Source organism: Prinia subflava, chromosome 3 (assembly GCF_021018805.1).
Source record: "Prinia subflava isolate CZ2003 ecotype Zambia chromosome 3, Cam_Psub_1.2, whole genome shotgun sequence".
NCBI lineage: Eukaryota > Metazoa > Chordata > Aves > Passeriformes > Cisticolidae > Prinia > Prinia subflava.
In genome coordinates, this window is record NC_086249.1 from 51,195,701 (window position 1) to 51,210,757 (window position 15,057).

The window sequence follows — 15,057 nt, forward strand, 5'->3', positions numbered from 1 at the left end:
CACATTACAGCTTCTCTGAACGCTTGCAGTGACAGTGATTCTACCACTTCCCAGTGATTCTACCACTTCCCTGGGCAGCATGTTCCAATGCTTCACTCTTTCTGCGAAGAAGTTTTTCCTGATATCCCACCTAAACCTCCTGTGGCACGACTTGAGGCCGTTTCCGGCCATTTGCACTCGTCCTGCCATTTGTTACTCGGCAGAACAGGCCGATCGCCACCTGGCTACGAACCCCTCACAGGGAGTTGTTGACACCGGGAAGGTCTTTCCTGAGCCTTCTCTCCTCGAGGCTACACAGCCCCAGCTCCCGCAGCTGCTCCGCATGTGACGTGCGCTCCAGACCCTTCTAAAAATCCCTCCTCATCCGCAACACGCGTGTTGCGGGCACGCAGGAAAGCCTCTTCCAGAACAACGCTACAGTCAATAACATTCTTTACAGACAAAGCGCGTTTAAACGAACCCTTCCCGGCACTGCACGGCGGCAGGCCCCGAGCCGCAGGAGCCGGGCCGGCGCTGCCCCGCTGCGCTGCCCTCACTCCTTCCCTTCCCCGCCATGGCGGCGGCAGTTTCCAGGCAGCCGCCGGGCGCGGGCTTTGTTCGTCTCTGCCTGCGCCGCCTCCGCCCCTTCCTTCCTCCTTCCTTCCCTCCCTCCCCCCTTCCCTCCCTCCCCCTGGCCGGCCCGAGCGCCCGGAGAGGCCCGCGGGCGGGGGAACGAGCGGGCCCGCGTCCCTGCTCCCCCTCCGGGCGAGTGCCGGGGGTCCCCGCGGCGCCCGCCGGCCGCGAGTGCTGCGGTGAGCGGCGGGGGAGGCGCCATGGCCGAGCGGGCGCGGGCGGCGCTCTCCGAGTCGGGCTGGTAAGTGGCGCCGAGCTCGGCCGCGCCGCCGCCTCCGGGGGTGACTCCGAGCGGCGGGGCGGGGTGGGCAGTGCGCCGTGCCGGAGGCGTGCGGGGCGGGCGGCGTGCCCGCCCCAGCTCCGCTCGGAGCCCGGCGGCGGCGGGCAGGGGTTGTGCGGCCCCCGGTGCGCTCGGGGCCTGGCGCTGGCCCGCCCTGCAGAGGAGTTCCCGGCCCGTCCCGCCGGCCCTGCGGGGAGGGCCCACACCTCTATCCCGGGGCCACCTCCGAGACCCCTCGGGTTCGGCGGCCGCCTGCCCCGGGACCGGCCTCGTCCGGAGGCCTGGCGCCTGCCCGTAGCGCTGGGGTTGTTAATTGCGTTGTGCGGCCCTTTAGTAAGGAAGGCAAGATGAAAAAAGTGGGGTTAAGGTAGGGTGGATGAAGCACACGTGAGGCTTGAGCTCGGGTACTTGTGTTTTCCACTTATTCCCAGTCGTTGAGTACACAGTATCCATTTTGGAGCAACGTGTTTCAACGAGTTGTGCTTTTCAAACACCTACTACAAACCCTTATTTGCTGGCCTAGAGGTGAGTTTACATTGTAGGAAGTTTTTGTTTTGGTTTGGAGGCTTTTTTGTTTGTTTGATTGTTTTGTTGAACTGATTCACTTATTAGTCAACGCTGACTTTTTTCCATAACTACTTGGAAAGTCTTTCACCAAACCTAAAGTTCAGTGCTGACTGCTGAAGCACAAAGCAACACGCATTATTTCCAATGGCGTTTTGGGAATATTTCTGTTTTGCTGTTTACATTAGTGGTTGTCCTGGATTGTGTTTTCAAATATGTCTAAGATGGAAAAGGTTAAAGTTGATATTATGTGGTTTAGAATAAAACAGGATAATTGTAAACGACCTAAGACAATAATCTAGTCAAGTTGCTTGATGACTTCAGGGCTGACCCAATCTTGGTATGTTATTAAGGGCACTGGCCAAATGCCTCTTAAACATTTGACTGGTTTGGGACATTGACCACCGCCCTCTTCCAGTTCTTGACTATGCCCTCAGTAAAGAAATGCTTCCTTATGTCCAATTTCAACCCTCCCTGATGCATCTTTGAACCATCCCTGTTCATCCTATCACTGGATCCCAGGTAGAAAAGATCAGCACTTCCCTCTCCACTTCCCCCGCTCAGGAGGCTGTAGAAAGAGAGCAGTGAGGTTTGCCCCTCAGCCTCCCATTGTCCAGTCGAGACAAGCCAAAGTCTTCAGCTGCTCGTCACAGAATATGCCATCAGCTTTGTCGCCCTCCTCCGTATTTAAGAACCTTCACATAGTTTTCTAATTGTGTGCACGGTAGTCCGGGTAAGGCCACACCAGTGCTGAATTCAGTGGGATAATCACCTCATTTAACCCCCCGGTGATACTGTGTTTGTTGGGCCAACTTTTGCAGTGCTACTTTGTGGTAATAGTAACCAAATAGAGTAATTAGGTGTCCTTTGGTGTGTTCTTGGATAAGTGTAGCAAGATCCAAAAATACTGTTCTTAGTAGTTCTAGAGTGCACAACCCTGTGGTTCTTGCCTGTTGCGGAATTGAAATAATCATAAATATTTCTGCTACTTTTTATAACATTAGCTTATTTAATGGGAATTTTGGACTGTGGCTTTAGACTTGCTCCTTAGACCTCTCCACAAATGCAAAAATCTTCCATAAAAGTAGTTTTACTCTCTTAGTTTGCTTTTCTGGCTTTCTATTGCTTATTCAAAAATTTTTCACAGTTTTCAGCTCTTGAATTGTTTTTCTGCCTTTTCAGCTGAATGTGAGCCATTGGTAAATGGCTTTCAGGTTTTGGCAGTATAAATATGAGGAGCTTCTGAAACAATCTGTCCCTCTGCAACATCCTGTCCCTCTGCAATGTTTACTGCCCTCCTTGGGGGCACAGACTCTTGAATGGCTGTAAACACTTGGTATTCTTGCAGTCCTGTAGGGTGGGAGCCAGAGGCTGAAAGTTGATCGGGCAAGTAATGGGATGATTATCAGGTCCACTGGAATTATGCCTTGACCTAGTTGCATTGGGAAGGGTAGTATAAAAGAGGGAGGAATTAATACATATATATTTTGAGGAATGTGAGGTGGAGTGGGAAAAGAAATAATGATTTAGAAATCTTGCTTAGCTGTGTTCATGCACTTTCAAAAAGAATAGTAACCTGAACATCCGTGCTTCTGCTTTGCTCTTACTTATGATTTTTCTCATATTATTAGATCTTAGATTTATTTAGTGCATCTGTGAGTGAGCGTTCAGTGGTGTTTAATGTAGTATTATGTGTCTGACTACACTGGTGATTAAATAATGTTTTGTACCAAATTGGTTGTTACTGTTGCTGTCACCTGATGTCAGAATGATAAGTTTTCTAGTTCAAAACCAAAACTGAGGTTATATGTTAAAATCTGTTCCCACTGCAGAAGCACTGCATGGCACATCAAGTAAAAAAAAAAAAAAACCAACAAAAAAACCCCAAAAAAGTCCTTGCTTTGCTGAAAATTTGCTAGCTTGTAAAATACTGCCTGTACTGGTTGGATTTTACAGTAAGTTTCTTAAATCTTAGAAGGTTAGAAGAAAGAGTGAAGGGAGACTTGTTTGTCAGTTTCTGCAACTAGTGTTTACCTTTTACTATTCTGAATTAAAAATAAAGTTATTTTTCAAGCAAAACAGTAATAAAGGGTAGTTAATACTGAACAGTAATTATATATTTATTCCTCTCCCCCAATGAGGTATTGTCAGAGTAATCTGTTATAAAATTGTCTGAGAGTTTGTAATGTTTGGCTTCAGTATATCAATTACATTTTTGTCAGCTTCTGAAAGGTAAAGTAGCCCTACCTAGTAAATGTAACGGTGGTAGGTAAAGCTGGGAGCCTTCTTTTTTTTTTTTTTTTTTTTTTTTTTGGTGGGGTTGGTTTTTTTTGGGTTTTTTGTTTTTTGTGGTTTTTTTTTTTTTTTTGGTGGTTTTTTTGGTTTTTTTGTGTTTTGTTTTTGGGTTTTTTTGTTTGTTTTTTTTGTTTTGTTTTGTTTTTTGGTTTTGGTTTTGGTTTTTTTTTGGTGATGGTGTTGTTTTATGAAAATGAGTAAAAGGCCCCTGTAGTTTATGTGCAGAATTGTAGTTTTTCTGAAGACAGATCCCTGCAGCTCTCATTGAAAACCTGCATTTTTTGGTGCTTGTTCTTTTCATTACACGCTACACTGTTCCTTGGAATGAGATATTGGCTCCAGCTAGGAGAGAGATAAGGTGTTTGTATTACATGTCTGTGAAAAAGATATTCTGTCTTGGAACAGAAGCTCTGTATTAACTTTTTATTTAATTATCAAGCATGAGAAGCAAGGCCAAGTGGCAGAATTACCTTTTTGTGTTGTTATAGTTACATTGATACATAATGTGTATAGTTACATGTAGTTACTCAATGAACTTCAGAACCTGTTTTCCAGTGTTCTTGTTAAAATGTGGACCTTAATGGAACGTGAATTAGTGAATCCAGTTTTATTACGAGAAGTGTTTTCCAGAAGAACTGTGGAATACATTCCCTTATGTAAACAATGAGTTGCAAAGTGCTTCTTACTGGCTTGCAACAGAATTTTTTGTTGTGTGTTTTATGGTTTTGTTTGTTTGTTGTTTTAAATTTCCCATGTGTCATTTCATAAGAAAATATGACAAGCCAAGACCCTCTACAGTGTTCCTAGGTCTTTGCCGAACTTGGGAATTTTTTACAAAGAAATGCCAACATATTGTCATAAATGAACGATATGCCCTGGCCTACAGCAGGTTTAGCGTGTGGTTCACTGATCTCGGGTCTGGTGATTGATCTCTGTGGGAAAGCAAGAGGTGCAAACTGGATAAGTAAAGATTTTTTTTTAGTACAGCTAAATATACTTGTGAGTTCTTTGTCAACTAGGACAGATTTTTTTATTGCAGTGTGTGATGCCATAAAAATTAGTCACTCTGTGGAAAAAAGTACAGTCTTGTATTATTAATGTACTTCGTAGATTATCTAAACAATGTCATGATTATGAAAAGTTACTCCTAGAGATTAAGAGGAAATGGAATTGTACTAGTTGTTTGGAAACAAAGGAGTACTGCTTAACAGTTCCTGAGAAAACCTTTATATTAATGTCATTGTGGTTGTATATTCTTTGTAAGTGAAAAATATGGAGCTGATGTACAACAAACTTTTGAACTGAGTTTTTCATATTTCAGCAAGTGATGTGCTGCATACTGGGTAACTCTGGGTTTAAGATGGGTTTGTTACCACGTGTCCTCTTGTAGGACTCATAATCTGATATGATCCAAGCTCTAAAGCAAAAGTAGGTGTATGCCTAGAAACACAGGGAAGTTCTCAAAGGGATGAATCTAACACCACTTTCTAAGAACACAGCAGGCATTTGGCAAAGTAGTCCAGTTCCAGAATTCTGCAAGATTATCTGTTTTTCCCTCATGTTTTTTTGCTATTCCAATAAAGCTTTTTTGGAAATCACAGCTGAATTTGATTCCTGCATATTGAGCAAGCTTGGGCAGGAGACAAGATTTTCCTTAAACACAAGCATAACACACATCTTGTGTTTCACAGGAAAGATGCATCTGTTTTGAGATTCTTGAGACTTCTTTTGTGATGTGCAAAAACTTGTGAAGTTTGCTTGGTACCATTAAATCTCAAAATGCCAGTGCTAAACAAAATGCCACATCATTGCATTTTTTATTTGTTCAGGTGTATCCCTTACTGGCTAATCTGATCAATTTGCATTCCTGCTGCGTCACAAGGTTGTTATAACTTGGATTCTTCATGTCATTTTCACTCTGGAGGAGTGCAAAAGGTCCAGCATTTTGTATTCTATTAAGGAAAGCAACCTCAAAACCTAATTCAGATGCTTTTTTTTTTTTTTTTCTTTTTAAAGAAGATGCTAGGTGTTTGAAAAATAAGTTACTAGTTGGAATTGTTACAGATACAAGAAACAAATTTAGAGCTATAATTAAAAGGTGAAAAAAAGGATGGGTAAAGTAAGGAGATGGAAGGAGGTAGGGGACGAACATGTTTGGAACACATCAGTTTGCAGAAGAGAAAACTGAAGGAGGTGAAGCTGGTGAGGTTTATATAATCTGCAGGCAGGACATAAAATGAAAGTAGATCTCTTACTCACCAAATCCTACACAGTTATTGCTCACTGAATGCTGCAACTCTAGAATTGGAAAGCACTTACTGAAGTCCGTAGCAGATTGGTTTAAAAGTGGGTAATTTTTTTGACTAAGGACCTCAACCAAACCTTATTTGCCAAAGAGAAATTGTTATCCTGTGGTTGGTATGGTTGGGTAAAAAATGAGAAACTAGACAGATAAATGATTGTTTCATGTTGGAACAATGTTAGCAGTAGGTTTCTGCTAGGATCAAGGGGGTCATTGTATTAAAAAATATTCTTGAGGAATGGCAGTACTGTGGCACCATAACAGTTTGTTGATCTTTGGGGACTGGTAAAATCTGAACTAATTGGGTACTTGCAGCAAACTCTTCCAAAGCTGTCATCCTGTTCTTTCACGTGCAAGTTTACTTCAGTTCTGGTGAATGTCAATTGATGTTCATACAGGGGAAAATAATACAAACCTATCTACACAGGGATGAGCTCTAAATTTGCTCCTGTTACATACATGCATACATGTAAAGGGCAGTGGTCAGACAGCTGTTGGGAATTGTTCACAACAATTAAGTCATTGTGAGGTCATTATGTTCATCAGTGGTGTGTCAAAATCATTAAAAGTGTGCGTTAATGTAACCATGCCAGCACACAAGGGTTTCATAGACTCTGGAAAAGTGGATGAGAGGTGTGGAAGATACTCTGTGCTGGGAAGATGAGGCTCTTTACTCTGAAAAACAGAACAATACGGGGAGAGATGATAGAGATTTATAAAATCCATAGATCATAAAGAAATTATAAATAGCAAGAGTAGCTGTTTTTCTTAGGACAAGAATTAGGCCACATGGTGAATTAAACTTGCTACCTGATGAAAATTAAAGTAGCTTGTTGAGCAGTGTGTAATTAAATTGTGGAACTTATTTGCCACATGATATTGTGGAGCAGAAAAAGTGTGAGTGACTTAAAATTGTAATCAGGCAAAGCCAGGTAGGGATAGTTGCACTGAATACTGAACTCTACAGGCAAGTTAGACTACCAGCTCTAAAAACTTCTGGCTGATAGCCAGAAGTTGCTCTGGAGACTTATGTCTGGATATTTGCTGTGGTTAGCATTCCTGACCTGGATCATCTGCCTCTGGCCACCCTTGACAAAAATGGAACTGTGTTAGACAGCCCTAGACTGCATAAGATAAAACACCATTTATGTTCTTTTTTTTATATTGTTAGGTAAGTGTCCTCACACCATAATTCTGAAGAAAGGATTTTCTTCCCATGATTGGTAATGAGGGAAGAGGGAGTGAGGATTTGGGGAGAAATGAACCGAAAACAGGGAGAAAAGGCAAAGCAAGTGTGACAGTCCCCTACGCACTCTATCTCAGCTGTTATTTCCACTGCTTTGCTGCAGCTCACCCTTCTGGTTTTCGTCAGTTGCTGGGAGAGACTGTCCCTGCATCTTTTTATGTGAGATCTCATATGGATTTATGCACTGCCCTCGGGGACACAGACTTTACCTGCTGGTTTCTCTGCTGGGAAGGTAAAGCACTAATATAAGATGTCCTTGATTTATAGAATTGTTGTAACTTAGAATGAAGTTGTTACTATTGTGAAAAAAAAAAAAGGAAAGAAAAAAACTTACTCTACTTGCAACACATCTAAAGTTAAAGACCTTTAAATTGCTGCAGATCTCTTTAACACCCACCTTTTCAGTGTCCTGACTTTTCTTGGTATAGTGTGTCTCTCATTGATTCTTTCCAATCAATGATTTCCCAGGAAATGTGTAAGTTTCCCATAGCTAGTATCCTTTTCGAAGTCCTTGGAATTTTGAATATATTGAGTCTTGTTTCATAAGTTATTTACTTAGTGTTGTAATTCTTAGGTTTAGCCTTTTTTATAGGATGCAAATACTTCATTAGGACAAGCGCTCCTTAATGGGTTTGAGTCAGTGACATACTGGTTCCCTTCTTTCTACTTCTTTCTGTGCTGGTGCTCTTCAAAAACTCATATTAAACACTGCACATTATCTCCTGTCCACTGAGTTTCATAAGACTTTCTATCAATTTTTCTGTTGTTAAACTAGTTTGTCATCACATCAGCAAGGTGATGAGGTGGAGCTTGTTACATAATTGGGATTTACTATTCTGGCTTGATTTACCCCTTCCCTCAGAGAAATTTTGTTTTTCAGTGTATTGTAAATGGGATTTTGGTAGGGATTTGAGGGAAGGATAGAATAGCAGCATGCTTGATTATTATCTGCCTTTTCCAGCAAGTCTAAATGAACTTCCCAATGGAAGGGTGAATTAATAAAAGCAGCAGTGTTTTTAAGAAGTATAAAGTTTTCTGAAGGTCAGTATCTTACCATTTGAGCAAAAGTAGGTTCTCCTAAAGTTACATGTTCCTGGTAATTTAAGTTATTAGTCGGAAAGCCTGTGTCATCTAGAATGTGGAAATTTGAGGCATTTGGAGTAGATGTTGCATATAGATGAACCGGGTCTCAGGAGAAAGACCTTTGCAAAGACTTTGCATTCTGAAATCATGTTATAAGACTCTTGAGACAGATTTTTTCCTCTCTTAAATTTGTGTGCTCACACTCCCCAGACAGTGACTTGAGCAGCAAGCTGGTGTGAGCATAGCTGGTGATTTTGGAGTAAGGTACTGTTATCATTCATTCTGATAACAGAGTGATATTCAATAGGATTTTCAGTGTGTGTATTTTGAGTGTTATTACTGGTTAAAATACAGCTTTATGTAAATAATACATGTAGGAGTACATAGGAGTAAAAAGCTGTCCTGAAGTTTTAGTTAGAGAAAATTACACTTGGAAAAATTGGATATTAAATATCCTATACATCAGTTACTTTTTTTTTCTGTGATTTTCATAGCAATAAAATTAAAATAAATTTAATACTGATTCTCCAAGCTATGCATATTGTTCATACTTTCAGGAACAGTACATTTTCTACTTCTTTAGAGCAAAAGGAGCATATTTAATTCCAGTAAGAGTAATTCTAATAGACCTGACAGGAAGAAGGAAAGGCTCTCTAGGGGATGAATAGTATATGTATGTTTCTAATCACTTTTTCTGTACTTAACATAATGCATAGTCATGAGGTGTAAGATTTTAGGAGGACTGGACAGCTTTAGAACTGATGTACAACCTTTGAGCTTCTTTGCACATTTAAGGAAAAAGAAAGTGGGTTAAATAATCTTTGTACCACTGGTAAGTAATTGAGGCATGTGGGCATTCTTGTATTGGCATCATTTTGAACCCTTCACTTTGGGAAATGTAGCCTAGGTTTGGAAATGGGAGTGATGGCATTACCTGACAGCAAGTGAAGATTACTGGAGAACTGCTGAACTCACCTCTTTGTGAGGGAGTGTGGTCTGGGGGCAGCGGTCAAGACTGGCTTTTTCTTTCTTGTTGTTTGTCTCCTAGTGCTCCAGGAACAGCTCGAGCTTCTAGTGCTGTGTCATATCCGAAAAAAGCTGTTGAAGAAAGCCAGAGGAGAAAAAGCCATGTGTGTTAAGACAGCTTCAAGATATTCTCAGTGGCATGGCAGCTGTGTCTTTGGCACGGCCCCAGCCTTAGTATATTTGTGTTCAGTTTAATGCTTTAGGGTGGCTGCCAGCATTTTCTTGGGAAAATGTGAGTGAGAAAGAGTGTTCACAGCTTGTATCTGAGAAGAAAAAGAAAAAAAAGGAATTTTAAGAATTTTGTTACATGAACAAAGTAATCCCTCCACAGTGTTGTGACTTTTGTATGTCAAGTTGCAGTGGCCTGTTGGCCTGTTATGAATCATGGAGTAGCAAATCTTCTCAAGGAGTAGAGAGCTTGCAAGAGCTCTTGTCCAGCAGTTTCTGACTGCAGGGGCTGTTTCTAGCATCTGCTGTTTTACAGCAGTGCTACTTGCTGGAAGCTTATCTTATCAAAGTTTAGAGTTAGTGAGGTTATCTTGGGCACATCTCTGTGTGTTACCTGGAAAAGTTTGACATTTTTGCATCGCAGACATTACTGTTAGATAACAGTGTGCCTGTGTTATCACTAAATCTCTTCTATTAAGTAGTTGTTAGAGACTCAAGTTCACTTGTTTTTTTTTCAGTCTGCTGAAGTTTCACTGTGTTACATTCTTCTACTGTTGTAAAATACAGTATGTGTGATCTCAGTCTTTAAATACTTACAGATGTAAATTGGGATACAGCATTAAGTCACAGGCTAGACGTGTGCATTATCCAGTACCCTTAAGAAAGGCATTAATAATATTATTCTCCTATTTAATGAGGATATGAAATCACTTAGCTCTGATATTGATGGCAGTGTACTGAATAGCTAAAATTCATCTTTCAACAGCTGGATCATCTTGCTTTGTGGTATTGCTTGTTAGAGTGATAGAAATGGAAATTAGCATTTATTATGGAAGCACATTTCCACTTCTTTTGGTTGATGTTGCCATAATTTCTGATAGGTTCATTGTACAGTGGGAGTGCAGGAGACTTTAAAAGGCATCAGGGCAGTTAAGTTTACTCAGTTTCCAAGTACATTTTTATTTTTCTTTTACTTTTGTAACTGTGGTACTGTGTCCAAGACAATACAAAGCAGAGATGAATGTTAAACTACTTTTTAGAATTGTAATGCTAATGAACATTACATTTTCAATCTTAGCACACTTTCTGTTATACAGTTGAAAGTACTAGAAAGTGTGACGTTTTCCATTAAACTGTTATTTGGAGAAGGGCACGAGGGGAGAAAACATTAGTGAAGGAGCTGAAGAGAAGGTGGGTGATTTTCAAGGGTCTGGTTCTGACTGTGCAGAGTAGTGATTTCTGAATGAGGCACACTTTCTGTTGAAGTAATGAGCTGCTAAGGAATGCTGAAAGGATCCTTATGTAAAAATATGATCCATCAAGCTGCTTTTCATTGAAAACAGAATGTATAATGAGCACAGTCATGGTTCTTGGTTTTAAAAACTTATTATTTAAAATTGTGCCTTTAAATTCAGATGTAAGGTATGATACACAGTCGTGTGTAGTACACAGGTAGGTTTTGATAGATTAGAGAATTACACTTCAGCTGGTGTAAGGAACAGCCTGGAATTCTCCCTTTCGGCAAATACTTGCCAAATACCTCTGCAACTTTTCACTTGAGTGCTACCTACACTCTTCGATACAAAATAACAATAGATGTGTTTGTAACTATGAAAATCAGAGAAAATGATTGAAGTGGATGTACCATTACCTATACTTAATATTTTAAGATAAACCTCTTTGGATTTGTTTAATAGTTAAATCATTTTCAAATATATAGAGTAAAATTATTTCAATCAAATTTTTTTGGTCATTAAATAGTAGGTAACAGTAATCTTTTTCTTAATGTCCAAAGAAATCTCTCACTCTGAGTTTGTTCTGAAAAATTTCTGGCATATGTTTCAGAAATTCATTTTGAAGAATTGTCTAAAATAGAGAGAATTGCTGTGGAATAAGCAAATGAGGAAACAAGAACTTGAGGGTGTTTTTATGCTTGAGGTATTACATTTTGTAAATCCACTGAGTTTTCAGCCTTGGTCAAATAACTATTGCAGAAATTTGCAATGCTCAATGCGATGCTCATTTATGATTTTGGATGCTTAGGCAAAGAGATTCTCTATTTGTGGTTTTGAGATGGAAAAGATTTCCTTGGAGAATGCTGCTGAAGGTTTACCAGTGAGTAATTTTCTCTAGGTTTGAGAATGGGGAAGAGAAGGAAAAGAGAATGTCTTTTTGAACACTACAGTAGTCTCTGTTCTGTTTTCTTAATTTATGTTTTAGTTCCTAACTAAACCATGCCACCATATCATAATAACACGATGAAACGGAAAAAGCTTAATTTAGTCTAGAAGACTAATTGCTGTTGTGCTTTAGCTGTGGTCATATTTTTCTCATGCTGTTGCACTAGAGATGAACTTAGTGCTTTGTAACTGCGTAATTCTACTCTTAAATGTCATCCAGTGTTTTTTCTCTGTTCAGAATAATTACTGCGTGTCTATGTTGTTTGATTCTTAAAATAATAACATAATTTTTATCTTTTAATAACTGACTGTCCCTTCCCTTTCCTCCCCCAACTTGCTGACAGAACAGAAAGTAGTTTTCTGTCAGATGAAGCATTTGTGTGACTGACTTAAAAAGGAAAGGAAGTGAAAGCTTGGATTAGAGGATCATTCAAAAAAAAAGCAGGAGAATAAAGGACATATGTTGTTCTCTGGTTACACATCATCTGGCTGGGAGGTTAGATGAATCTCGAGTGTGTTAGAGCCTTTAATTTAAATCCTTTCTCCTCTTGAGTCCGCAATGCAAAAATACTAAATTGAAAGTAATAATTAAACCAAAGACTATGAAAATAAATTTTATTAGTGAGCTGCTTCAGCACCTGATTTTTACCTGTTACTTCAAAGAAAATGTAGGTAAGCAGTATGAAAAGGAACATCATTTGATGTCTTACCATGGCAGATTCTTTTACACTTTATTTATAGCAGGAGTAGTGAAGGGCAATGCATATTTTCTCTTGTGCAAAGTGCTCTTTAAATTTTTACTCACTTTGAACAAATGTTTTTTCTAATACAACTCTGTGGGTATAACTATAAACATTTTAATGAAAGAATACTACCAGTTAGGAAAAGTATGCTCCTGATAGCACGTTTAAACTGCACTTATGGATGCTTAAGTTGATTTTGCAGTAGTTTGGATGATCACCTTCACATTTTTATAGGCCTGTACTTGGATTTAGGATGAGGTTGAAAACACCCTGATGTTTTAGTTGTTGCCAAGCACTGTTTATATTATCAAGGACTTTTCAGCTTCTCACTCCACCCTACCTGGAAGGAGGCTGGTGATCACAAGGAATTGGGATGGGACACAGCTGGGAAAGCTGACCCCAGTTGTCCCAAGGGATATTCCATACTACAGGGCATGATGGTCAATGTATATATTAGGGGGAAAGCTGATCAGAGTCTGCTGCTTGGGAACTGGCTGGGCCTTGGCCTGTAAGAGGTGAGCAACTGCATTGTGTATAATTTATATATATATTAATTCATTATGATTATAATTTTTATTATTTTCTCTTCCTTTTGTGTCCTATTAATTATTTTTATTTCAACCCACAAATTTTACTTTTTTTCCTCCAGCTCTTTTCCGCATTCCACTGTGGATGAAGGAATGAGCTAGTGGCTGTGTGGTGTTTAGCTACCTGCTGGTTAAATCACAACAGTCCTTTTTTGGCACCCAGTATGGGACATAAATGTTTGAAATAGTGGAAGATCTGACTGGAGCACGTTGAAACAAATCTGTTGTAATTGTAGAGTTATAGACTAGCTTGGGTTGAAAGGGACCTTAATGATTACCTAGTTACATCCAACCCCCTTACTATGGGCAGGGACACATTCCACTACACTGGATTGCTCAAAACCACATCCAGCCTGGCCTTGAACACTTCCAAGGATGAAGCATCCACAGCTTCTCTGTGCAATCTCTTCCAGTGCCTCACCACAGTAAAATATTATTTCTAATGTTTCATCTTCATCTGCCCTCTTTTAGTTTGCAGCATTGATTTGTGTGTGCAGAGCTGTGTTGTATATCGACAAGGCCTGCTTTAAGTGTCTAAGTGTGTATATGTATAAGTGTATATATGTTGTATGAGTAACAATACTTGCTGTATATGTTCCACGTTGTGCTGTTCATCACCTCTGGCGGCCGGGTCGGGGTTTTCATTGTACTGAATTTTGTAGCGCCGGCTCCCGGTCACATTGTGTTTGGGAGACTGCTGTGGTGTTTGTGCTCGCACCGCTGCCATCTCCGAGCTTCGGGAGCCATCTACAGGAATCGGCAATAATTGCACTGTGCACCTTTCCTCCTCAGACAGTCTTGGCTGCAGGGGAGACACTTCTCCACCTTCCCCCTCTTCTCCAGGCTGATTGCAGTAGCTCTGGAAGAACTTCTAGTATCCGTGGCATGTTCAAACCAGCATGTTCTTATTGCTATGTCTCCTGAATGTGTTTCAGGTCTTGTTCAGGGTGAAACAACTATTTAAGGATACGACACAGACACTAATTTGCCCCCAGGTCTGGGTAGCTATGAGAGGTAGCAGGGTGTGTGGGATGGTACAGCCAAGTGCCTGGTACCGTGGTCACCTGTAAATTTTGCAGTTTCACCCCAAACAAGGGCAGGGAGTTAGTGTTTGTTTTTTTGGTGAGTGTGGTGTTTATCTACCTGCTGGATTAAACCACAACACTGCTGAGCAGCAACTTGGATATAATCACTGGAAGCCCTTTGGAATGCCTCATATTTTTTTTTTAGTTTTAGGAATATATGAATCTCTGTTGCTGTAGAGCTTTTCAAATTAATTGTGAACAAGTCTTCATGTATGTTCTTTTACATTGCAAGAGTGCATACCTTCATGCTACTTACTTTTGAGTCAATTTTGTAAATATGGTATAAATCTAGTTTTAAAGGTCTAAGTAAACAGGACACCTTTATAGGGTTGAAAGTAACTCTGTATCCAGAAAAAAATTCTGTCCTGAGCTAAAAATATGCAGTAATAGTAATAGTATTTGTTTTAAGCATTGATGACCACAGCTGTAAAAGAAATTACTTTCTGCCTGGCGTCTCAGTTTTGATGTACTTCATTGTTTCAGTAGTGGTCCTCATCGTTCATCCTTGTGTTCTGAGCAAATTGTAACTTCTTTTCTTGTTTGTGCCAGTTTTGATATGTAGGAGGGCGGGATGTGCCTTGAAAAGCTATTTTTTTTTTTCATTAGAGCACTTGAATCGATTCTCTAAGAGCCGTACCCACTATAGCAGCTATTCTTGGTGTCTTTGTGTTGGTCATAAAATTCTGCTTTAAATGTTTCAAATAAAACTGAAGGTATTTTCTCAGCATCTTGCTTTTTGAGTCAGCAAACACTGGGCATGTTAAGCTTTTATTATTTCTGAAATTAATATGAAGTCTTGAAGCAGAAGTAGTCCAGGTCTTTGACACTTGTATGGAAGACATGCTTTAATAACAAAATAGCAATTAATAATGTTTCCAAGTTTCAT

At 40.1% G+C, this 15,057-nt stretch overlaps 1 protein-coding gene across 2 annotated transcripts in view; it reads left to right on the forward strand.

Annotated features, from left to right (window-relative positions):
- The first annotated feature begins 680 nt into the window (after positions 1–680).
- TDRD3 (tudor domain containing 3) overlaps positions 681–15,057 on the forward strand; it is a 93,397-nt gene continuing 79,020 nt past the window's right edge. The window contains exon 1 of one of the 2 annotated variants that reach the window (XM_063392195.1): positions 681–853. In XM_063392195.1, coding sequence (XP_063248265.1) covers positions 813–853 — 41 coding nt within the window. In that variant the 5' untranslated portion in view covers positions 681–812. The remainder of the gene's footprint in view (positions 854–15,057) is intronic. The other variant, XM_063392196.1, reaches the window with a different exon arrangement.